The sequence below is a fragment of the Tursiops truncatus genome, chromosome 14 (genome assembly GCF_011762595.2).
Source record: "Tursiops truncatus isolate mTurTru1 chromosome 14, mTurTru1.mat.Y, whole genome shotgun sequence".
Lineage (NCBI taxonomy): Eukaryota > Metazoa > Chordata > Mammalia > Artiodactyla > Delphinidae > Tursiops > Tursiops truncatus.
The window spans coordinates 87,675,988-87,699,674 of NC_047047.1; the positions used below are offsets into that span (position 1 = coordinate 87,675,988).

The 23,687-nt window shown below is 52.4% G+C and overlaps 1 protein-coding gene across 1 annotated transcript in view; it reads right to left on the reverse strand.

The window, feature by feature from the left end:
• The window catches only part of TPO (thyroid peroxidase), a 32,332-nt gene extending 10,148 nt beyond the window's left edge, over nucleotides 1–22,184 (reverse strand). The window contains exons 1-7 of the mRNA XM_004311846.3: nucleotides 22,091–22,184; nucleotides 16,842–16,926; nucleotides 13,211–13,380; nucleotides 10,649–10,781; nucleotides 6,785–6,914; nucleotides 5,085–5,291; nucleotides 3,475–3,990 (exon numbers count right to left, since the gene is read on the reverse strand). Coding sequence (XP_004311894.1) covers nucleotides 3,475–3,990; nucleotides 5,085–5,291; nucleotides 6,785–6,914; nucleotides 10,649–10,781; nucleotides 13,211–13,380; nucleotides 16,842–16,926; nucleotides 22,091–22,184 — 1,335 coding nt within the window. The remainder of the gene's footprint in view (nucleotides 1–3,474; nucleotides 3,991–5,084; nucleotides 5,292–6,784; nucleotides 6,915–10,648; nucleotides 10,782–13,210; nucleotides 13,381–16,841; nucleotides 16,927–22,090) is intronic.
• Between the last annotated feature and the right edge of the window lie 1,503 nt (nucleotides 22,185–23,687).

A 23,687-nucleotide genomic window follows, 5' to 3' on the forward strand; every position in this document is an offset into this window, starting at 1 on the left:
CCCCTTCACTCCCACTTCACCCACGAGCCCCCCGTTAACACCAGGACCTAAAGCAAAACTCAGAATCTAGTCCCTTCGCTGGGTCTGGGCGTCAGAGGCTGAAGATTTGGACCAAGGTGAGCTGCAACCCCATAGCCTCCGCTTCTCAGCTACGTGACTCTGGGAGGCTGACCTCTCTGAACCTGTTTCCTCTGCTGGAAAAACCTCTTCCTTTGAGTTTTTGTGAGAATAAACAATACACATGGGTTTATATGGGTTAGACACATGGTATTATCTATAGAGCACATGGATATATTAGATCCTGCATGGCTTTACACGCAGCAGACATATGGCATCATATAGAGACAGTATACGGAGAAGATGCATATATAGTGTATAGTGTGTACATCCATGCACGGATAACCACCTGTCCCCAGGTTTAAAGGACATGATACACAACCTAAAGCTCATATACGGTCGGAATGGCTTCCACGAATTAAAATGTAAGCAGGGGCCGACATCCCTGTGGTATTCCTTTTTTCCCTTCTGAATTGTCTGGTATTTAAGAGAATATTTGGGCCCATAAGCCACATCTAAATGAGGAATATAAACCAGTAGGAAAGATTCTGTCCTGGAGGGAAAGGTCTTACATTTCAGCTTATGAGTGTAGGAAGGGAACGTGTACCATTCCCAGAAACAACATGAAGGTGACAACAGAGCATCTGCGTCCTTGTGGGCCATCCCTTCCAAACGACGAGTGTGTCTTCTAAGTGCACAAGCCGGTACTTCCCAGGCCAGCGGAGGCCGCGGCCTCCAGGTGAAGGGCCCACGGAGCCCCTCGCACCGCTGCGTGCCGTCCCCGCCGAGACCCGGGCTGACTGGAGCGGGGGCCTGGCACGTGCCCGACTGGCATTCGGGAAGAGTTAGGACGTGATCACACAGAAGCCGCCACCACCTCAGATGCTGCAGCTTTTCCCACCACCGGTCGGGGCTGCAGCCGGGCCTTCTCCCCACCCCGCGAGGGGACACGGCAGCGACTTCCACTCCCACCAGCGCTCGGCTCTGATCCCTTCTGCCCCCAGCAGACGGGAGATCCTCTCTCTTCTCCGCCAGGGACGCGAGACAGCTTCACGCTCAAGTGGAAACTGTTTAGTGGTGGCCCCGCCCCCGCTCCCTAACTCAGGCTCCACTTGTGATCCCGGAGGATGCAGAGCCTGCCGTCACAGGCTGGCAAGGCTCCCCTCGCCCCCAAAGCAGCTGCTTCAGAGAGCGGAGGGCGCCCTGCAGTCCACCCCACACATCGTCCCTGCTCGACCTTGGAGCACAGCCCCCATCACCAGTCTCTCGCGATCTGATCTGAAATGTAACTGGAGGCGATTTTGCCAGAAAGCCTGGATCTCTCCCCAGGGCGAGGGCTGCAGCACTGCTTCACTCTGATCGGCGGGGGCTCTAACCCTCCTTTGGAATTGCCAGGACGATGCTGAAACCCTCGTGGCGGTTCCTCACCCGCCGCGTGCGCTGGGACAGTCACGGTCCAGCGAAGCACTCCTCCCTGCCCCTCCCTGCCGCTTCTCAGGGCCACGGCAGTACTTATTATCTCACTATTCGAGAAGCACAGGAGCCCCATGACGCTATTTCCAGGCCAGCAGGGGTTCTCAGAATTCTCGAATGCAAGCACCTCTAACGTAGGAGTCTAGGGCCGCGTGCACCCAGATAACCACCCCGCCTTCCCTGCTGCAGGGGCACACAGTGGTCATGGAGCCTTTTCTCCGGGAGGGTCCACGTGGATCTGAGATCCAGCCACTCAGCTCAGGCCCCGGCGCCGACTGAGCTCTTGTGCGTTTAAAGAAAGTTTAAGGAACATCCCGGCTCTCGGGGAGACAGCAGGGCAGGACTCCCGGGACTGTTCCTGGGACCTGGTCTTCGCTCCTGAATTCACATTGTGAAGCACCTCTTAGAGCCAGGCTGGGTCCAGGTGCCCGGAAGCCATTAAACAATAGGGAATCTCTGTCTCCCTGGAGCTTACATTCGGGGGAGCGGCACAGAGGGAACCAAAACAAAGCATAGCTGGGTGGTGACGGCAAGCCGGAAAGAGGCATGATCCCGGGACTTATTTCACCAGTGAGCCTGCTGAGGGGGAAGGACCACTCGGAAGCGGGGACATCATCCTAATGCTTCCTGACTGGCCAGGCTGCTCTGTTCAAGGGGGCCCGGTGAGGGCTGACGAATGAGGTCCTTGATTGTTACTGAAAACCATCGCAAGACTCCTGGCCACGCTGCACTCAAATCCCCCTTCACAGATCCCTGTGCCTTTCCTTCTTTATTTATCAATCCTGTGTGTTCACATCTGTCAGCTCGTTTACAGTGAGCTGCAGTGTTCATCCGGGCAGCAGGCAGACTGTGTGACAGATGCCCGGTTTATAGTCTACCCGTCTACGTACCGCACCGTGCAAACACGCGTGCACAGACACACACACACACACACACACACACACACACACACACTCCACTAGCCCACTCATCCAGGGTCGGGGCTCACCCAAAGCACCCTGGTATTAAAACACTGACGTCCTTCCTCGACGGAGGAATCACAAGCCCCAACTGCTGCCCAGCCTCTCCTGGACCACGTCCGAGTCCCCTAACCCACCAACATCTATGGGGTGGCGCCGGGCACAGCAGGGCTCTGTAGCCTCTGCTCTAACTCCTGGGTGGCTGGGCCACAGTGGACCAAAGGTGGGCAAGGGACAGGCAGTGCCTGGGGATGGCCCATCCCATCATGTGGTCCCTGTGAGAACTCGGACAAGACCCAACTTCCTCCTTTGTAAAACAGGACTTACAGGGTCACTGAGGGTATACAGGGATGCTCTCAAGGGCCTGCTGTAGCGCCCAGATCAGAGACACATGACTAGCAACCACTGGTTTAAAACAAGGCACTCCACCTTCATAACAGCCCTGTGAGACCAGCGGACTTAGTAAGGTTATTTGATGGACGTAAGGAATTTTTCCAACTTCGCTCCATTATAATTGGCCAACTTGACACTCCACCCAGTATCCTCTGAGTCAAGATGAAAAATATCATAATAAATCCTTACTTTAACGTGCTAATTTGCAGATCTCATACAGATTGTGTTTCTTTTCATTCTCTCCAAAATATCAAAATACCAAAATCACTGGTGGACACCCATCTGAAAGGGTCGCCATGAGGACTACATGAGTTAGAACCCTCAGAGCGCTTAGAACGGTCTGGATATCCAGGGAAGGCCGGAGGAGCCGTGCCTGTTACCACTGCGGTCATCCTCCTGTGGGATAATCACCGCCAGCCCCTGAGCAGCCGAGAAGCTCCCACGGGACCGCCAGGGACCCAGGGCTTCAGACGGGAGCGAGGTTAATCTCGACGCAGGGCGTCCACCCACAAGGCTCTGAGCGCCCAGGCGGGGGGCCCACCAGACCCCCGCACCCACCCTCGCGGGGCGCCCGTGAGGCCCCTGCACGCACCTGGTGCAGGGCGCCCACCACCTTGCGCGCCTCCTGGTAGGCGGTGTCCGCGCTCCAGTGCGCATTGAGGGCCTTGAGCGCGGCGGCCAGGCGGTTGTGCTCGCGCAGCCACAGCGTGTGCAGGGCCGCCAGGGCGGGGACCTCGCTGGCGCGGCCGTCCCCGGCCAGGAAGCAGGGCGCGCGGGCCCCGGGGGCGCCGGGCCGGGACGCGCAGGCCGGGGTCGCGGGCGGCGGCGCGAAGGGCAGGAAGGCGCGGCCGGCGTCCCGGTAGCGCGCGTTGACGAGCAGCAGCCCCTCGGCGCTGGTCCAGTTCCGCAGCCGCTGCTCGGAGGCCGGGGAGCTGCCGTACACGGTGGACGCGTCCAGGAACGAGGTCAGCCCGTTCATCTGCTGGCGCGGGTTCGCCCAGGACACGTTGCCGAAGAAGGCGCCTTGGGTCCCGGAGCCGCAGGTGGGTGACGAGCGGTAAAAGGGCAGACAGGTGGCGCCCGCGGCCGGCGAGGCGTTGGCCTGGAGCTGCGGGAAGGGCACGGCGGGTCAGCTGGGGTCCTGGGCCCCCTCCTCGGAGACGCTAGGCGCCCCGGGCCGCCCACCTCCCTCCAGCGCCCCAGGGGTCCCGTCCGCTCTTCCGCGGGCAGCCCTTCTCCTTCCGGGGTCTCGGCGATTAGACTGGTCGGAATTGCCTTTGCTCTGACTCATGCGGCCGTGTGGTGGCGCCCACTTCCCCCGGCCCCCCAGGTCTTCCTTTTGGTGTGTTCTGCCTCGCCTGGGGCCACCTCTGCGGACGCCAGGGGTACCCCGCCTGCTGGCTCTCCTTGGCCCACCAGGAAGCCCCTCCTCCGTCCTGTCCGGCCTTCCTAGCTCAGGGCGCCACATGCGGGATCCTGGCTGCTCGGCCAAGGTTTCTGGAACAAACGTGAGTGAAGACCCCAGCCCCAAGCAGTCTCTGCTCCTAGGTGGAAAATGCCCCTTGCCAGCCTCGGAGATATTTTCTTAGGAGAAGTAATTAAAAACCCTGCCTGTATGTCTCTTACGTTGCAGGTCGGAGGGAAAACCAGAGCAATATTAACAGACAACAGTTCTGCAAAATCTCTGTCGGAAGTTCACGGCGCCTGCTCTGAATCTAGCGGTTGTATCCCCAGTGGCTTGTCTGTTAGGCACGCGCGTGCGGCCGAGATTCAGGTCAGAGCGCGTTCTCTGCTTCGCTGTTTGCGGCAGCGGAACAGCAGCAAAACTGGAGGCGACTCCAGTGCTCATCAGTAAGGAAATCGGGTTAAACAGGTCAAAACGCAAACGCGGTGGGATAGGGAGGGTCATGAAACCCAGCCTCTGTCCTTTTAATGAGACAGAGAGAAGTGTAAGAACTATTGCCAAGTGACCCATACCAGGTTCAGGACGTGCGCACAGTAGGACACAAAAACTGTAAGGTGTAAGCACACACACACGTAATCTTATACACATATATGTGCAGACAACGTCTGGCAGGAAACACAGGAAACTCATAATGGCTGTTGCCCCCTGGGGACAGGACCGGAAGTGACTTGTGTCTGAGTTCTGAAGACAGCACCTCTTAGTTTCATAGTAAAAATGAGGAAGTTTAAAAATTCTACCTGTATGGGAAAACACGGGCTTCGGTTCTCACAGGTCCGCTGGCAGTCGGCCCCGCCCCCGAAGGCGGCGTGGCTGGCGCTCTGTGGCGTGAAGGCCAGGTCGTGGTCAGTGTACTGGCCCCACGCCATCAGCAGGTCAGAGTACTGGGCGTCCTCCGTCACAGCCTCGTTGGAAACGTGGATGACCTGCCTGCTCACCTCCCGGACCTGGGCGGACAGACCAGCTGTCACGTGTGGGAGGCCGTCCTGCGGGGCAGGGGGAAGCAGACCCCTGGGGTGCGGTTAGCCCGGGGGCTCAGGGCTCCGCGCTCATTCACAGGACGCTGGCGCTCCTGGGGCAGGCTGGGGTCCCTGGGGGCCCCCCGGCTCTCCTCCCCGACGTGCACGGGTGGTGATTTAGGGCCGAGTCGTAGTTTCCTCACTTGTAAACAAACATAAAAATGCTGACCTCTGGGGACTGTCGTGGGGGTTACACTGAGTCATCTAGCGATTAGTGCCATTTAATGCTGGGCCTAGAGGGGCAGAGCCCTGAGCCCGAGGCTTGTTCACAGGCCTTGAGGCCCGGTGGCCTTTGCCTGGCCTGAGTCAGAGTTGTTTGGGATCGGTGACTTTCTCCTTTCCACTTTTTTGTTTCTGAACCAGGACGTCTACAGCTCAGCTGTTATCCCGTGCCCGTCCCACCATTGCATTTTGGGGGCAGGCTTGCTTTCTGGTTTCATAGGCCCCAAAAGAGGGGAGTTTTGCCCCCGGAGGGGTCACACCCAGAGCTTCCCCATCCCTGATTCAGATTATTCAAAGGATGAGATTTGGGGGTCTGAAAATGGTGAAATTTAGATCAGGTTTGGGATTTTGAGTTGATGCTGTGGTGGGCTGAGACTTTGGGGGGCCTTGGGATGGGGGTACATGCAGTTTGCGTGTGGAATGGATATGACTTCTGGGGTCAGAGGGGGACTGGTAGGCAGGGTAATGGCCCCTGCAGATGTCCATTCCCCCATCCCTGGAGCCTGTGAATACATCACATGGCAGAGGGGACTTGGCAGACGTGGTCACTTTAAGGACCTCGAGATGGGGGTGAGCCTGGATTCCCAGGGGGTCAGATCTAACATGGGTCCTTAGACTCTGAGACCTTCCCTGACTCAGGAGAGATGTAACTTCAGGGAAGAGGCGCAGAGAGATGCAGCCTTGCTGGCTCCGGGAGGGGGGATAAGCTGAGGAATGTGAGTGGCTGCCCCCGGTTTATTCACTGAAGCAAGCAGTCGAATTGGGGACAAATGATGCATTTTTGGACCCGAGTGCTCAGTAGATCAGGTATGAGTTTGGTTGGCAAAGGATTTGCCTCTGGGAGTAGGTAGCAGTTATCATCTTTGCCACTTAAATGAGTGAATTAACCAATTATAAGTGTCTCTGAAAGTGTCTAGTCTTGTACCTATTTGTAAAGAGTCTAAAGCTGGATGAAGGTTAACTCTGTGTTGCTCCACTCGCTGGCTGAGTGGCTCTCATCTGTCAGAGCCAAGTGTCCGAGCCGTAAGGGGAGGAGCCCTTCTCCACCCCACAGGGGCAGGGAGGCCCATCGTATAAGCGCCCGCCCAGGGGCCGGCCCGACTGAGCGAGGTCTCATCAAAGCCTGGCTCCCTCCAAGGTGAGGGGAGGATTGCTCCGTTCTGGGAAACCAGTTCCAGCCCAGTTTCAGCGGCACTCACCGGGGGCAGGGGGAACCCGTTGTACAGGAAGTGTGGGTTCCAGCCTCTGGGTTCGCTGATGCCGTCTTCGTAGGCGGGGGGCAGCCATCTGGCCAGGGCTGTGTTGGCGGCTCCCCACCTAGGGTGGTCTCTGTGGAGACAGCGGGGCTCCGTGTTTGAGTCGAGGAGGGACGAAGCAGCAGGGCCGATGCAGTGAACTGTCCCCAGGGACACAGTGGAGCCGGCGCCCTGGGGTGATTGTAGAGGGTGAAGCCTTCTGTCCAGTGGGGACCACACGCCCCCGTGGTGCTGAGATGCTCCCCGGGCTGTAAGGGCGCAGGTGGTCTCGAGGGAGCTGACTCCCAAAGCCCGCATGCACGTGCCCTCCCTCCTCAGCACCTGAACCTGGGGCGTCCTGCCCGTCCGTGTGTCTCCCACCTTCGCTGCCCAGTTTCCCTGCTTTTCCTCTGAAGGCTGCATCTCACTCGGGAGCTCACCATGGGCACCTCCCTGGGGCTCCAGACAGAGTCACACCTGAAACCCTGCCGTGCTGAACATGCTCCCGTCAAAACTCCTACAACCACCTGGGCAGGATGCCCTTTCCTGTCACCTGTATTTACCTTTAGGACAAAGATTCTGCTAGAAAGTGGAATCTTTGGAACTTGCTGAAATGTCCTAAATTCAGAAGTGAGATGGTTGTATTAATACATTTGTTTGAATCAAAAATAAGTCAAGCTTTTTCTGAGAGAAAGTATCAACAAGTCTCACTTGGTTCAGGGATTTGACAGTGAGCATGGACTCGGCCAATTAAGGTAAATGGGAATGTTTTCCATAAACAGACTGATCTGCAGTTTCATTCTATTGTTCAAAATATATTTTGACGCAAATATAAAGTGCATCTGATGAGGCGAAGTTGTGTCTAACGACATTCTGATTTTACAGCCTACTTACAGTGGCCTCTCCCACTGCGGAGCACAGGCTCCGGACGCGCAGGCTCAGCGGCCATGGCTCACGGGCTCAGCCGCTCCGCGGCATGTGGGATCTTCCCGGACCGGGGCACGAACCCGTGTCCCCTGCATCGGCAGGCGGACTCCCAACCACTGTGCCATCAGGGAAGGCCTCCAGACTACTTTTGAGCATGACTTTTGAGTCATGCAGGTGCCTCTAAGTCAAAGGGACCAGTATCAATAGGAACCAGTGTGTCCCAGAAATGTTTCCAGCAATGAGGAAATGAGAGACAAATGATTGGTAACTAGTCCTTGTGAAAATCACATATGAGTAGTAAATATATACGTATGTGATCACGTATGTAAATGTATAAAATAAGTACGTGACTAGGTAACATTTAGAAAATACAAGAATAAAAAGCCTAGAGAGAATACGTAAAAGTAAAGGACTATGTAAAAGGAGAAAATAAAATACTTTAATCGTAAAATATCCTACATTTAGAAGAAAACCATCAGACAAATTAGAATGGAAATGTTAGTTCAAAGACAAAAGAAAAAAAGGGGAATTTTGTGTTAGATAAAAATGTGTTCTGTTTTTAAAAAATGGATTATTTGGGTACAAAATTGTTGTGGTGTCCAAGGCCCCTCGGCCTTTATCAACACATCCCTATAGCAATAATAGCCATGGGGGTGTTTGTCTGGTGGTTGCAGAATCTTCCAGAAAGAAAGGAGTGAGGCTGGAGTTTGCAGGTGGACAGGAGACAACTTTGCTGGGTTCTTTGAGGTCACGTAGCAAAAGCATTTGAATTGGAAAAGGTTGGGATCTAGGCTTTCTAATATTCTTTCCCGCATCTGATGTGTAGACACAACATTTAGGGAGTGAAGTCTACAAGAATCATGGCAAGCTAAAGGATTTTTAAAACTTTTAAAGTATTTGTAAATGTAAATATTGAAGAATTAGTTGCTTTGTTTTGACACTAAATTATTTTGTACCATTGGACACACAACGTCCGCCCACCATTCTTGTATAAATGGGGCTGGTTTGGATGCTCTGTCCAGAAGCAAAGGAACCACGGGCTGCCGAGAACCGTCCAAGCTCTTCTTTGAGGCGAGAGCCCACAGTTCAGGCAGGGACACCCCGGGGTCCCTGACGCTGGAGAAAAGGGACTCTGTGGCTCACTCCCAGCCCTGCCGCTGTGTCCAGGGGCCACTCAGGAATGATGAGTAGCAGTAGGTGGTGATGGTTACTTTTGCACGTCTGAAGGGACGTAAGTGGGGATCATTCTAGTTTTAATACTCGGTTGGTCTCCAGCACAACCAAAGGGGCTTAATTTGCAAAACCATATGGGACAGTAATGCATTTAATCAGCTGCAGTAAGTCAGCTTTAATACGGAGTTCTGATCTGTTTCAGTTGGCCTGTCTTTATTGAAGTTCCATAAAGTGAAGCTCTTTCACTCAATTGAGAATAACGAGAATGCTGATTTAACTGCTCAGGGGACTGGGTTGGTTTGTTTGTTTGTTTGTTTGTGGTTTTTTCTGATTGACGGTCATGTTTCAGCAGCTCCCGGGACATCACATGGTTTCTGTGACCGTCTCACCCTCTGGTCGGGTCAGAGCGCAGCCTGCTCGGCAGGACCCAGGGGCACCATGTGGGGACCTCGCAGCCACCAGGCGGGGCCCCCTCCAGGCTTCCGGCATTGCTCTCCGATGCTGCTAGGCCGGAGCAGAATAACCGCGGCGGCCCCAGAGGTCAGCTTTCACCAGCACGTGCTTCCTTTAGTAGATCTGGATTGACGACCACATTGGAAATGGTCGCAAGGCTGACGACAAGCAGGTGACACGTCTCTGGAGGGGAGTTTCACGAGGGGGACAGGTGTCTGCTCCCCCCGCGGCTCCACGTCACTGGGATTTGTTTGAAACACCAGCTGCTGTCTCTCAGACACCAGGCAGCTGAAAATCTGCTCTGGGGGCTATTTTTATAACAAGTGGATGTGTGAACATTTGAGGTTGGTGTGGGCAGGTTTTGAACTAGCAAGTCTGAGCCTGCAGAGAGAATCGGCCACCTTGGGGCCGATACTCTGCGGCCCTTGTGCCTCATTTATAAAACAGTTAGCGAGGCTTCAGGGTGGTATCACTTGAGTTTTCTGAGCAGGTATGCTATGTTTGGGGCAGAAAAAAAGTATGAAGTCCCTGCTGGTCCTTTGGATCTAGTTGCTGTAAATACTGTGACACAAGATTCAATCCTCATCACGGAAGGAAAAAAAGGGACTCGGCCTCCACCCACAGTTCCCTGGAAGGTGCGTCCCCCAGAGCCCGTCAGCAGGGGGCGTTGGCTGCCCCCTCCTCGGCGGGCGGTGGGGTGACAGCAGAGAACGGAGCCGGGAGGGGCGCCGTGGGCAGAGGAGACCCCTGACCCTGGTCCTGCCGTCCATGACCCCACATCCACCTGCAAGTACGGTTTCCCCAGAACACGGCACATGGGGCCCTGGGGACGCCGGGGGCCCAGAGGTGGTTGGGGTCACCTGGAATGTTTGGGGGTTGCCAGAATGGACTGACCTTCTGGAAAGAGCGATCAGAGTATGAGACGGCCTGAGTCCGTGGTTGAGAGTGGGCAGCAAATACACAGAAAAAGAAATGGAAGAAAGTTGGGATGACCTCAGGGACACCTGAAGTTTATGATTAGCATTGCTGGTAAAAGTGGTACCTGGTTGCCAGGGAGCTGAAGACTTTTAAAATCTGTGTCTTATTAAAGATACACACAGAAGTATTGGAAACATGGGCGTAAGGAAGAGGCTTGACCACTTCTTAATATAATGGAGTCAATATTGTCCACTTTCTTCAATGAAACCTCAAACAATCTATGGGGACTCTGCCCTGATGACGCCTGTCATGTTCCAATACAACTTACAGGTGAGACCGAGGGCACTGAGGAATTACCTGTTGTTGCAGGCGCCCGTGATGAGCCTGTACTTGTTTGCCAGGCAGGTGTTTGGACATCTGGGGGGAAGCATGTAGGGCTGGCATCCGGACAGGTTTGCAATCGTTTTCAGTAGATCTTCTGATAAAACATCTAAGGAACAAACACCAAAGCTTCAGCCCTCGATTGTAATAACAAACCTACCTGACGGGGTAAATGTTCTAATGTGATCGGGATTCCCACAGAAACCTCCTCATTCTTTGCAGGAAGCCCTTCCTTCTCCTTGAAATCAATCCTCTCTCATTTAACCCCCTTGAGTGTCCTCGTTGCTAGGAATGTGGGGTTTAAAATTTATTTTTGCTTTGCGATCTTTCAGAAAAGCAGTTCTGAGAGCCGTGACTCCAGAGGTCAGCACTTCTCGGAGGCATCCGCAGCCTCGCTCGCGGAATCTCCAGCGTTTGCCGTGCTGCTCGGCCGAGGCTGGGAGCCCACGCCCTGACCTCAGAAGACGGCGAATCCTGGCCTTTATCCTCCCCGCAAACCCTACCTCAGTCAAGTTTCCTAACAGTATCCACGTGTCCATCTACAAAACCCTTCTTTTCTCCTTCATGTTGATGTTTGGTTCCTTCTCATAAATCTTTCTAGGTTAGGGCCCCAGGAAACAGTCTCTTATTTTTTGCCATTTTTGTTGCTGTTTATTTGACAAATCAAAGCAAGGACCACTTTCTTGTCTGTTGGTAGAGGGAATCACTGGTTACTCTCCAAGATGGTTTGTATAAATCTTCAAAGATAATGCCATAAAACTGGCCAGATCCCGATGAAATCAAGATAGAAAAACACTGGAAGACACGCATCCCGTTTTCAAATTAGAGAGAAACAAAACTAGCTTAATTAATGTTCACTGAACAACCTCTATGGAATGACTGTATGTGGACAGTTACATGAAGCTTAGACTACAATTTTTATTTAGTCGATAGAGAAATACACATTCCTTAACAAGGTGAGGCTTTGTACCAGGAAACGCTCAAGCACATGCGAGAGTCTAACAGACAAAGTCCATGAAAAGAACCACAATGGGACTTCCCTGGTGGTGCAGTGGTTAAGAATTTACCTGCCAATGCAGGGGACATGGGTTTGAGGCCTGGTCCGGGAAGATCTCACATGCCACGGAGCAACTGAGCCCATTTGCCACAACTACTGAGCCTGTGTGCCACAACTACTGAGCCCGTGTGCCACAACTACTGAGCCCTCGTGCCTAAAGCCCATGCTCTGCAACAAGAGAAGCCACCACAATAAGAAGCCCGCGCACCACACCAAAGAGTAGTCCCCGCTCGCCGCAACTAGAGAAAGCCTGTGCCCAGCAACGAAGACCCAATGCAGCCATAAATAAATAAATAAATTTATTTAAAAAAAAAGAACCACGATCATAGCTATGTTAATACAAAACCAATGTCAGGAAACATCCCTAGGGGAGGGGTGCCAACATTTGATTGTAGATACTGTTTGGTGACGAACTGATGGGGAAACATTTGGATCCTTTCACTTTTACTAATTCTGAAATTTCTAGATTGGCTATGCTGATAGTGGAAATAATAGAAAACATCCTAGACTATGGGGTTCTGCAGTTCTGCACCACAGCCTGGCCCAAACCCATCAGTCAAATACACCCGCAGACTTGGGCAATGGCCTTGCGACTGTACACCGTGAACCTGAGGCCGGCGGGACCTCTGACTGCAGTCACTGCTACCGGCGTCCCAGCTGCACCGAGACAGGATCACGGACCAACAGTTCTTAGAGACAGTTTTCAGCTGCTTCAATAAAAACATTTCAAATGGATCTTTGGTTGCTATAAAGTTGATGAAACTTAACTTCTAAGTTTAGTATCTGAGAATTCAGGTTAATCCCGATTTAGCTGAGTCTGTCTCATTCTAAAAGCTAAGTAAATCAGCATTAAACTAATCTACAGCTAATTGGGAGGAAAAACTCAGAGACCAAGTAGCTCATGGTACCACACTGAAAAAAGTCTCCATAAGTTCATTAGAAATAATCTTGTTTTTTAATTCCTCATCATTGGACTTAGAAATATGCCTATGATCGAAATCACTTTCACTCAGTATCTTAACATCATCAGAGCCTTTGATGGGATGCAGCTCGCCCCTCGTGTCTGCTGGTTTGCCTGTGGCCAGCCGAGTGGACGGCCAGTGCTCCCAGAGGCCTGAGCAGGACCCTGAGGCAGTTTTCTCAGGAGAAGCGGGGCTGCTGTCCCTGTCTCCCTGGAACACACTGCGTCCCACAGAAGTGAGTTTCCCCAGGTTTTAACCAGGTCAGTCGGGGCCTTGAAAGTATCCCTCAATCATTTCTTACCACAGAGCGGGACACTTAGGTTATCGAGCTGCTTCTCCAAACCCCATCTGAACAGCAGAGAAGCAGTGATTCCCCAGACTAACAAAACCAAGCTACTGAGCCTCTTAAAAACTGCTCATTTGTCCTGTGAACGAGTGGGCATCGCGCCCTGCAGGGACTCCCCCGGCCCCTGCGCAGCCCTGCCTGGCCCTGACCTGCCCCCTCCCCCGGGTGCTCACCTGTGGGCGGCCCAGACGGTGCAGACCCGAGGTGAGCCCTCCTCATTGCCTCCTGCACCGACACCTCCATGATGTCCGCCGCCCGGGACGCCGCGCGGCTGGTGGGCTCAGGGAGTTTGGAAAAAGACAGAAGCTGTGACGGAGAAATGATTTCTCTCTTGTGGAGGTTTCTGGGCACAAAGAGGAGATGTAAAGTCAATTATTCTTTTATGGTGTTTGGTAATTACTTACTAATCAATCACATGCACCTTTACTTAGTACCTGCCCGGCGACAGGCAGGTGGGGATTCAAGGACCCTGTCCACAAGGACCGCGGGATTTGGTGAAGGGATGGGACCCCAGTGTAGACAGTCTTCCAGTGTTGAAAGGTGAGGAGAATGACCGATGTTTGTCTTTTACAAACATGCGTAGCCAACTCATTTGATCCTCATAACAGCTGTGTGAGACCAACCTTCTCATCAAAGTCCAGTTAGTGAGTGGGTTTGCTAACGTTGCCTATGCCTGTACCATACATTGCCATGAAAACTAAGTTAAGTTGGTTTCGAACCCTTTTGACAATGGCTCATCTGTGTGTGTGCCGCTGATTCATTCTTCTTGGTCACTTTGTAATATAGTTTAAATTTTTGTTGAGATAAGGTCGTCTCACTTTTTATGTTGACAGTTTTTCTAGCTTATTGTGCAATACTGATTTTTAGTGTTATTTAAGGGTATTTTAAGTGCTAATTAATGTTTCACTGAGAGTATTACTGTGGATGAATAAATTGATTTTGTAACTTGAGAAAACAACCCAGTTAGACATGAGGGTTCCAGCTGATGGATGGGGCTCGGAGAGCCAGCAGCCTGTCCTGGTCCCAGGTCAGATGTGCTGAGGCTGCGACCCTGCTGTGTCCGTGTCAGTCACGCATCTCACGGCACAGCTGAGCAGGTGACGGAGCTGCTGGCGGCGAGAGCTGCAAGTCCTGCCGTGGGCGCCCCTCACCCTCCCATCCCTCTGTCCTCTCACGAGGGTCCCCGGCCTTCGGGATTGCAGCATCTCCCACCACAGGGGACCCACCTGCCCACCAGCATTTCAGGGCCCGGGGACCCCTGGAGGGGCAGGACCCAGGTGGCCTGTGCAGGAAGCTGCCGTCACCTGGTGGCCCCTGCAGGGTTGCACCACTGAGGCCCCAGGAGCCCGTGTGAGAACCAGCTCTAAGCCTAACCTGAGAGCCGTGGGGCAGAGCTCGGGGGCAGGACACCCCCTACCACTGCTGCTTGGGTTTCTGGTTCACAGCCCTGAGGTCTTGGGGAAATGGCCCAGCTGTGCTTCAGTCGTTCTGCCAGCTCTGAGCACGTGGATCCTTCACACGTTTCCCTTGTTACTAACCGCCTGGGATGTGCGGCGCCCCCTGGGCGGAGGTGGCGTGCAGGTGCCGGCGGAGCACTGACCCACATTGCCCCACGTCTGCAGTTACTGCTCACCAAAGCGCAGGAGACCAGTGCTGGCGGGCCCATTTTACAGATGAGGAAGGCGGTGCACCAGGATGACAGCCCGTGACTGACGGAGACGGCCTTGAGAACCGAAGATCCTACACACACGGCACGCTAGACACCAGCCAGGGCGCGTATAGACGTACACGATAGAGAACTTAACGTGGGAGCGGGCTGGGCTTGCCAGCGTGTTTTCCAAAGGTACTGTGAGGCCGTGAACTTTGAGAGGCAGAGCTTTTCCTTACAAGCTCCCACGGGAACCAGGTTCAGAGACCCCGGGCTCCAGGCTCAGAGACGAATGAGGCCATTGCTCAGGGCTGCCCACCCATGCTGGCGTGTGTTTCCACACCCTGGACGCCGCGGGAGATGTGACATTGGCCCCCAAAGACATCCAAGTTCTGACCCTCAGGCCTGTGAACATGTTCGCTTCTACAGCAAAGGGAGTTAAGTTGCAGGTGGAATCAGGTTGCTACTCAGTTGATCATAAAAGCGGATCTCATCCTGGATGACCCAGGTGGGCCCAGGGTAGCCACAGGGGAAGGTGACAGTGGAGGGAGCTCGGGAGATGGATGTGACAGCTCCAAGACAGAGGAAGGGGCCAGTAGCCAAGGGATGTAGGTGGCCTCGGGGACGTGGAAGAGGCAGGAAACACATTTGTTCCTGAAGTTCCAGGAAGAACATGGTTCTGCTGACACTGTGGTTTTGGGACCGTGAGGTACGTGTTGGACTTCAACCCGCAGGACGGTAAGGTAATAAATTACGTTGTTGTAGCCACCGAGTTTGTGGTGATCTGTTACGGTGGCAGCGCCCGCGGGCTCTGGTCCTGCAGAGGAAGCCGGGTCTTTCTGGGAGGACAGGAAGCCTGGCCTTTACTGGAAGGAGTCCTTAACCGCACGTCGGACAGTGAACAAAACTGTCTTCCAAGGCTGTTGGCTGTGTAGACACCCTTGGAGAGCCGTCTGGAGGGAGGCAGTCAGGGCCCCTTCTCAGGAGAGCTGGTGTATAAGAAAACAGACAGGATCTTCCTGGGCCACCGCACACCAGCCCCCGGGCCCTTCCCCAGGCTGCGGCCGGCCGGAGCCCCAGGGCAGCAGGCGGGCCTGTGCGGGCCTGGAACTCACCTCCCTGTTTGCTCAGGTCTCAGTGGGCACAGCCTCATTCCCAGGTTTCTACTGTTTTTCTTCTGCTGTTACTAAAATCCACTGTGCAGCGCAGTCAGCGAGTAGCCTTTGTTTCAACATTTACATATGAAACGAAGCCCCCAGGCCACAGGCTTTGCAAAAGGTCAGTTCCCTCTCGGGAGAAAGCAGGTCACCTCAGGAAAGGACGGTGCAGCCTTCGCTGCAGGGGGTCCAAGGAGGCTCAGCGCCTTCTCTCCATAGGGGTTGTCAGTAGCTCTTCCCCCTATAGTTGACATCATAGTCGTGGACACACTAACAGAGCCAGACTTCAAGAGATTTCTTCTTTCTTTCCCCTTTGGTTGAAGTTTTTATAAAATAAGCAAAACTTAGTTGCAGCCAATATGGAAAATAGGGCCTTTTTCTGGTGGAATAATAGAAATTTGAAGTAAACCGACCTCTGCCTTGTGATATTTTGTATCTTGAGACCTTAAATAATTATTAGTCAGATTCCAGTAAATTAACACACTTGTGAAGATAAAACCTGCTTTTTAAATTCTTGTGTGTTTGTCGTGTTTGCTTTACGAACATCTAATGTGAGACTATAATATTCTTAATATTGATGTCACTTTTATATTTAACATGAAGGTGTTTCTTAATGATTTAAAAGGAATGCGGGGCAGATTTAATTCCTAGGTAAGGTTACAGCTGTGTCGCAGAGCCCGGACGCTGGGGCCGTGTGTCTGGACCCCTCCTGCCCCCGGGGTCTGAGGCCAGTTCTGCAGGAGCCAGGCTCCCTCATCCGTCTTTTGAACCAGGCTATATTGACCCCTGGCTGCATCACTGCCCTTTGCTCTGTTTTGCTAGAGAGAGAATTTGAATACGGTTCCTCTCGCTTGTTTGCATGTGACCCCAGAAACGAGAATAAGCTCACGTGAGTCTCAGCCCCTAATTTGTAAGGTGGAGGACACTGTGAAGAAGACAATGGGCAAATCGCTACGCCCCAGGAGCCGGCGCACCTCCTTCCCACTCCCGGGACGGTACCTTCTCATCGTGGAGTAGACGGCCTCGTCCACCAGCAGCTTGCTCGCCTCCACGATGCCCCTGACTCGACACTCCTCCGTCTCTCCTACGAACGAAGCATCCCACCGTCAAACGCAAAGTTCACAAACTCCCCGCCACGCGCAGCCGGATGCAGTGACAACCACGCGGCGTCTGGGCCCCTCCTCCGTGGGGTCCTGGGTCCATTTCCCCATCTTACGTGAGTATTGGTTCCTCGCTGGCGGAGACCCTGGGGATGGGGTGGGGAGGGACGCAGCACCATCTTACGCGGGCAGCCCGGCCATTTCTACTTCTCACCTGCCCTGGCCACCTCCAGGGATTCTGAATAACTTCTTTCGTGAGAGTTTTCGTTACCTAAACCAGTGGTATAGAACGTTCATAATAATAGTTGCCTATTTTAACTTGTGCGTTTAAGAGAAGATAAACTACTCCAGTTTGATAAACCACAGCAGTTTGCAGTGAAAAGACCCTTATTTTTTATCTTAGTTTTCAGTGCACGGCAGGTTTAACACGTCCTGTGGCGCGAATGCTTGCGCTGCCCCAGAATTTGTATGTTGGCATCCCAGCACTCAATGGAACAGCGTCCGGAGGAGGGGCTCTGGGAGGTGATGAGGTCGTGAGGATGGAGTCCCCATGATGGGGTACCTGCCCTCGTATAAGGAACCCATGAGCTCCCGCCCCTTGCTCCAGGCGAGGACACAGTGAGAAGAGCCCGTCTGTGAACCAGGAGGAGCGTCCTCACCAGAATCTGAAGGTGCTGGAGCCTTGATCTGGGACTTCCGGCCTCCAGACTGAGAGAAGCAGAGGCCTATTGTGTATAAGCCCCCCAGTCCATGGTTCTGTGATCGCAGCCCAAACAGACTAAGAAAATAATTTAAGATTCCGTCTTGGGGTTAAAACGTGAGGTTCCAAATGAATATCATAAAGTAGGCAACTCCTTCCAGTAATGCACACAGGTAACTTCTGTTACTAAATTACCTTTTGCGTAATCAATACTTCATCAAAGGAAATGCATCCATTTCTAAGAATAAATAGAATATCAGAATATTCTTGAACGTTACACATCTAAGTAGAAAGAAAGCTATTTTCAAAATGGCAGATTTCCATATCTTTAGAATTCCATAGGCATAGCGTATTCCAGAAAATACATTAAATTCCTGAGCAAATTTAGGAGGATTAAGTTACCAGATAGCTCTTGTCCTAAAATTTAACGGAAGATTTTGTTGCAAGAAGAAGTAAAGGGACTCGAAACTGTAAGAAAAGTTTGGGGGATTCAGACGGCAGGTTCCTGGGAGGCGGAGACCTTGTCAGAGTCCATCCTGCATCCAGGAGCCCAGCGTGGGGTCTCGCCCCCGGTGGACCCACAAAGGCACCTTGAAGGACGTCGGGTTTCGCCTGCAGCCCCTCAGTGTCCTTCCCCAGCCATCAGCGCACATTCCACAGCGTGACTCCCTCTGGCCCTTCCTCTGTGCCCCCTGCGCTCCTCCAACCCCGGGCTGGTGGAGGGCACACGGGGCGGAAGCGGCCTCAGCTCGGCCGGGTCCAGGCCACCACGGCCATGGGTTCCTGCCATGGGGTCTGAAGCACATGGTGGGCGTGCGGCACAGGAAGCGGGCAGAGCGGGGGAGTCAGGGGGACCCCAGAGGGGCCACCAGCCTGGGGCTGCAGAACCCGCAGGAGAGGCCTTTTCAGGGACCCCTGCCCTGGGCTGGGGGGGATTTCACTCAGCTCTCAGGACTGGGAGCCCCACGAAAGCTCGGGGTTTAAGGCCCTGTGACCTTCATGTACTTCCTTTCGTTTCCGTCCAAACCCTCCGTCCACATTTTCGTTCCTGAGGTCAGCCTGGCCCTGCGTTGGCCGAATGCACTGACCCCCCTGCCTCTTAGGTCTCCTGCAATGAGATCCACTACTGGCTCTTCGCAGGCACTTGGCAGTATTTGAGAACGGATTCAGTAAAAAGAAAACTGTTTGTCTGTCACCACTGTCTTTGGAATTAACAGTTGCTAGAGAGATCCTTCCTTTTCTTGGCGATATTCACATTGTCGTTTAAGCGTAATCGATTGTATCTGACTTATTCTCCAGTATCTTTCCTTCCTATGAAGTAGTTTACCGAGGTCCTAAAGATAGTGTTACAGGCTTGCAGAGTATTATCTCTTCAGGTATTGCATAAGAAATATAGTTTTGTGCTGAAAATTCCCCATAAAAGTGTAGTTCTCGTCTTGAATTGCCTCCAGTCTCTGCCATCTGCCAGTAGCGGGTGGATGTGACCCGTATCGTCTCCTCCTCACCGTGTGGGGTGTCAGGCTCATCTCCCTTCCTGGCTCTTCAATCACCTCCTTCAGCTGCTGCTGAGCAGCTACCGGGGCACGGGGTGGCGTCCAGAGACGCAGCATCCGACCGTAGGACCACAGACTGGGAGACCTGGAACCTAACCTCTTCTGTTCAGGTCTGAAAACTAAATCCGAGGGAGTTTCCTGATTGTCTGATCTGGAGACATCAGCCTTCTGAAGACGGGTACCACCCGAGGGGGTGCGCTACCCCTAGAAGGTCCCCTCCGTACATGGGCATCTCATATGGAAAGAGCTGGAATTCAGGAAGCCGTTATGCAAGAAAACACTACAGGCCAGAAAGAAGGAAGTCACTTATTTCCAAAGAGTGACTACTAAAAAAACAAGGCAAGAGTGCTGGACTCTTCCTCTCTGAGCTGTACTCTCGACTAACTCCGAGGACGTGGTTTTGCTCTGAGCTCTGTGTTTAGTCCTGACTTTAATGATACCTGTTTGCTGAAACCCAATGAACTGGAGTAAGTCTGCCAACTTCCCTTGTGAAACAGATTCACTCATCAGGCTGGCTTCCCAAATCCCCCATCTGCAGCAACGCCTCTGCTGCCTCTTGTTCATTTGCATCTGATTCTCTTGTAACAGCTATGATGTTTGGAACACACAGATGATTGCACTTAAATCTTGACTTTGCACAAACACAAGAAACGAACCCCAGTCCGTGAGGTGATGAACTCACGTGCTTTCCATGATAAACGCGCTATTGCGAGAGGACTTGAACTCCTGCTGTGCAAACCTGCCTACGGTTCACAAACTGATGTGACACCTAAGGACAGCTCTGAGTGTTCACTCAGATGTTCCTGAGTGTTTATCAACCAGGCTCAAACGTGTGTGTTGTTTCCACGTGCAGACCTGGGAGGTGAGGGTGAGCATGGCCACAGCTCTGCCGTCTCTGAGACCCTCGGGACCTCTGCTTTCTAAGCTGTGAACGGGTGACTGGACCCCACTGGCAGGTGGAGATGGACGTCTGTGGTCCAGCCCGGACCTGGTCCTCATGCCTGGGGCCCCCAGCCGGTTCTGAACAAGTGACAGGGAGCAATCCAGCAGCTCGTGTCACAAAGTCTGTGAACACAAGTGATATAAACCCAAACGCAGACAAAAAGTCTGGTGGGACCGTCATTGAAATTTTGGCTACAGAGAAATGTGACTGATAAAAGTTATGTTTCAAAGAAAGTTCAACACTTCTATATATAAAATAGATAACCAGCAAAGACCTACTGTATATAACACAGGGAACTATACTCAGTATTTTGTGATAAACTGTAAGGGGAAAGAATCTGAAACAGTGTATATGTATGACTAAATCACTTTGCTGTACCTGAAGCTAACACGATATTGTAAATCAGCTATTCTTCAATTATAAATGAATAAATAACTAAATAAAAAAGGAAGTTAACCAGTGCGCAATTATTTTGTTTAAAATGACCATTGGCTTGCCAACTGGGAAAAAAAATCATTGTATTAAAGGCTGTAAAAGTGAAACACTGTAAGACTAAGGATATTTTCTAAATAATTAATTTACAAAGCAAACAAGTAATTAGCCAGCTTCAAAATAGGCTCCAAATTGCAGCATTTTTATCAGATGCTATACTGTGCATTAGTTATATATATACTGAAAGTCTGAGGAAAAAAATAACCTCTTAGAGATGGGGAACCAGTAAAAAATTGCTCTAGCAAAGCTGTGGATACAACTTTCCCGATTTTTAAAAAATATATGATTTCTAAAACCAAAAAGTCTAGTGAGCAGATAGATTTGTATTCTGTTGAATGGCTTTTACTCACGACCCCTCTGTCACTATGGTTCTGTAGAACTAGGACTGTGGTAAATATCAGATGCAGTGACCTGTTCGCAAAGCGTTTGCTGCACCCATTTGCTGCGATGGGTTTGCTGGGCTGGGAGGAGGGGGCCACATGGCTGGAGGGGATTTAAATGGAATTGGTTGCTGTTTTTCTCTAGTTCGTATTGTCCAGGCACGAGGCACTCAGTACTTTCACTGACACTCGCAAATGGAGCTGTGGTGGAGAATCTTCCGGTTTTCTCCATTTTACAGACAGGAGAGTGGCCCAGTCAGTAGTGGGTGGGGACAGAGCCTGACCCCGGCCTCCTCATGGCCTTGACGGCCAGGCCATTTCCTTAAGGAGCATACGGGTCTGCAAAGGACTTTGGTGCAACTGCTCATGTGGCCCTGAGGCCCCCGTGTTCAATGAAACTGGAGACTCCGCGGCTCTCAGCAGGAGACACCCTGGGGTGGACGTGGCTGCGTGGACTCAGGCCGCCCATCAGGCCTGGAGGGTGATCGAGGGGCTCGGGGCTCGGGGGAGAGGCCGGGGAGCAGAATGTCCAGCCCTGAAGAGCCCAGAGGGGCGAGCCTGCCCGGGGGGCTGGCGATCAGAGAGCATCCTCGAAACGCCCTCCGACACCCTGCTCCCGTCACATCCCTTCTCCGCGTTTGGGACCTTTTTTTCCTTTTTTTCAAAACAGAAGCAGAGTTTGAGCTATGATGATTTCAACCACAGCATAGCTATACCTTTCTTAACTGAATTTGACATTGTAGCACCCTGATTCCAGAAAATACAGCACAGAAGTGATTTAATGAAAAATGATTTTGTGATACAGGAACAAACAACTACGCCCAAAGAAATGTTTTTCAAATATATGAGTAGGTAAAAATGGAAATTTTCTATTGTGTAATCATAGGAAAATCAGTTATTTTTCAGAAAGAATTGTATTCTAATCCTTCTAAACTCAAGAAGTATTGTTCTTTTCTTGGAAAGTGAAAGAGACACTGAAGAGGTCTTACCTGATTCTGGAGAACCCACGATGCTTCCTGTTCTGGTTGCTGGGAGCAATAACGTTATGATTTCAGAAGACCATAATTTATTGTTACTCACCCCAAAAGAGGTCCTTGTGTCTCAGGATGAAAGAGAAGACAGCTCCGGCACAGGCCACGGCCAGCGTGGTGCCCAGGACGGCACGAGCTCCCATCCTGAAGAGGAATTGAGAGCATCAGGTGGTCAAGGGCACGGTCAGCCGCTCAGTTAGAGTCCCTGCCGACGACCCTCCACGCGCTAGTCCCTGCGAGGCAGCTGCTCTCAGAAGCTTGGGTCTGAGCGCTGGGGGGTTCTGACCCACATGTCTGTGGTGTGGACAGGCCTTACCCGCCCAACTATTTGAAAACAGATCCCTCCTCTTGGGCAGCTGTGGTCACCAGAATAGCTCAGTGACAACCTGTTTTATTTCATGGTGATGCCCTAATGCCGTAAAACTTCTGGGGATAATTACAGGGAATAAAACAAATCTATTTCCCATAACACATCTCTGTAGAATTTTAAAAAATGAACAATACAAGGAATTTAGCCTTTAGAAAAGAGGTAAATAAAATTTCTAAATGCACATGGGATTTCCTACAACATTCTTTTTCCTGCCTATAAACTGATTTCAGAATTACGGAGCTGTTAAGACAAAGCAAAAATTCCAAATCCATCATTTCCATTTTCCCAGTTTTTCTTCTCCTAGCCTCGGATGTTCTGCTGCTATCTTGGGGCCACGAACTTTGTTAAACGGGGTGGGGCTCACAGGGCATCCTGGGTGGAGTACGTGTCAGGGCCTGCTGACCTGTGAACCGACCTGGGCGCACCTGCCGGCCGCGCTCTCTGCACTGAGGTCACAGGAAACCTAACAGTCGTCAGCCCCGCGGCTCTGCTCAGACAGCCTCCCAGATGTGCCCTGAGCCCACAGAACAGCCTCCCTTGAACTGCTTTACAAGTTTCAGTGATGGATTTCTCTCAGAAAAAGGAAAGCCAAAATGTTTCACAGCCAGACCCTCTCCTCCACTCAGCCAGAGGTAGGTGTGCAGGACAGGTGACCCTGGACGTGCCCGGCTGCCCAGGGCCTGGCCTCCCGCTATAAGGAGGCTCCAGGCTCCACTCCCCGCCCACGTCACCGGGCTGGACCGGCTCCCGTTCCTGGGTTGGCTGGACGTTTACCTCTGTGTTTGCACAGAAGGCCGTGTGCTGGCCAGGTGTGCATCCATGTGAGGTTGAACCTCTGGTCCTGGAATGAGGAAGAAAGGGAAAGAAGGCATATGTGTCGGGAAAGAAGAAACCAAGTGCAACCGGCCCCTCGTAACGCTCGCACTGTCCTCTCTCTCGCTTCTCTGAGCTAAACACCTTATGAGAAAGAGCAGGTTCATCTTCAGAGGCAGCGGCTCCAGGAAGCCCGGCCGATGCCCTGCATCCCGTCTCTGAGAGGGCGTGAAGCACGTCTCCGGGGCTGTGGAGAGCGTGGGGTTCCTGGACCTCTCCACTGCCCGTCTGAGTGTTGGGTTTCTTCTACAGGAAAATCACTCCTCTTCTTCCTGCTCTTTTTCACTCTCTTCTTGGGGCCTTATTCAAACCTGGGGATACGCTCCCTCCAGGAAAGCTGAGGTTAGACGCTAACACGTGTGCGAGGCATCGGGACATCAGGACATAGTTGAAGCACTAGAAC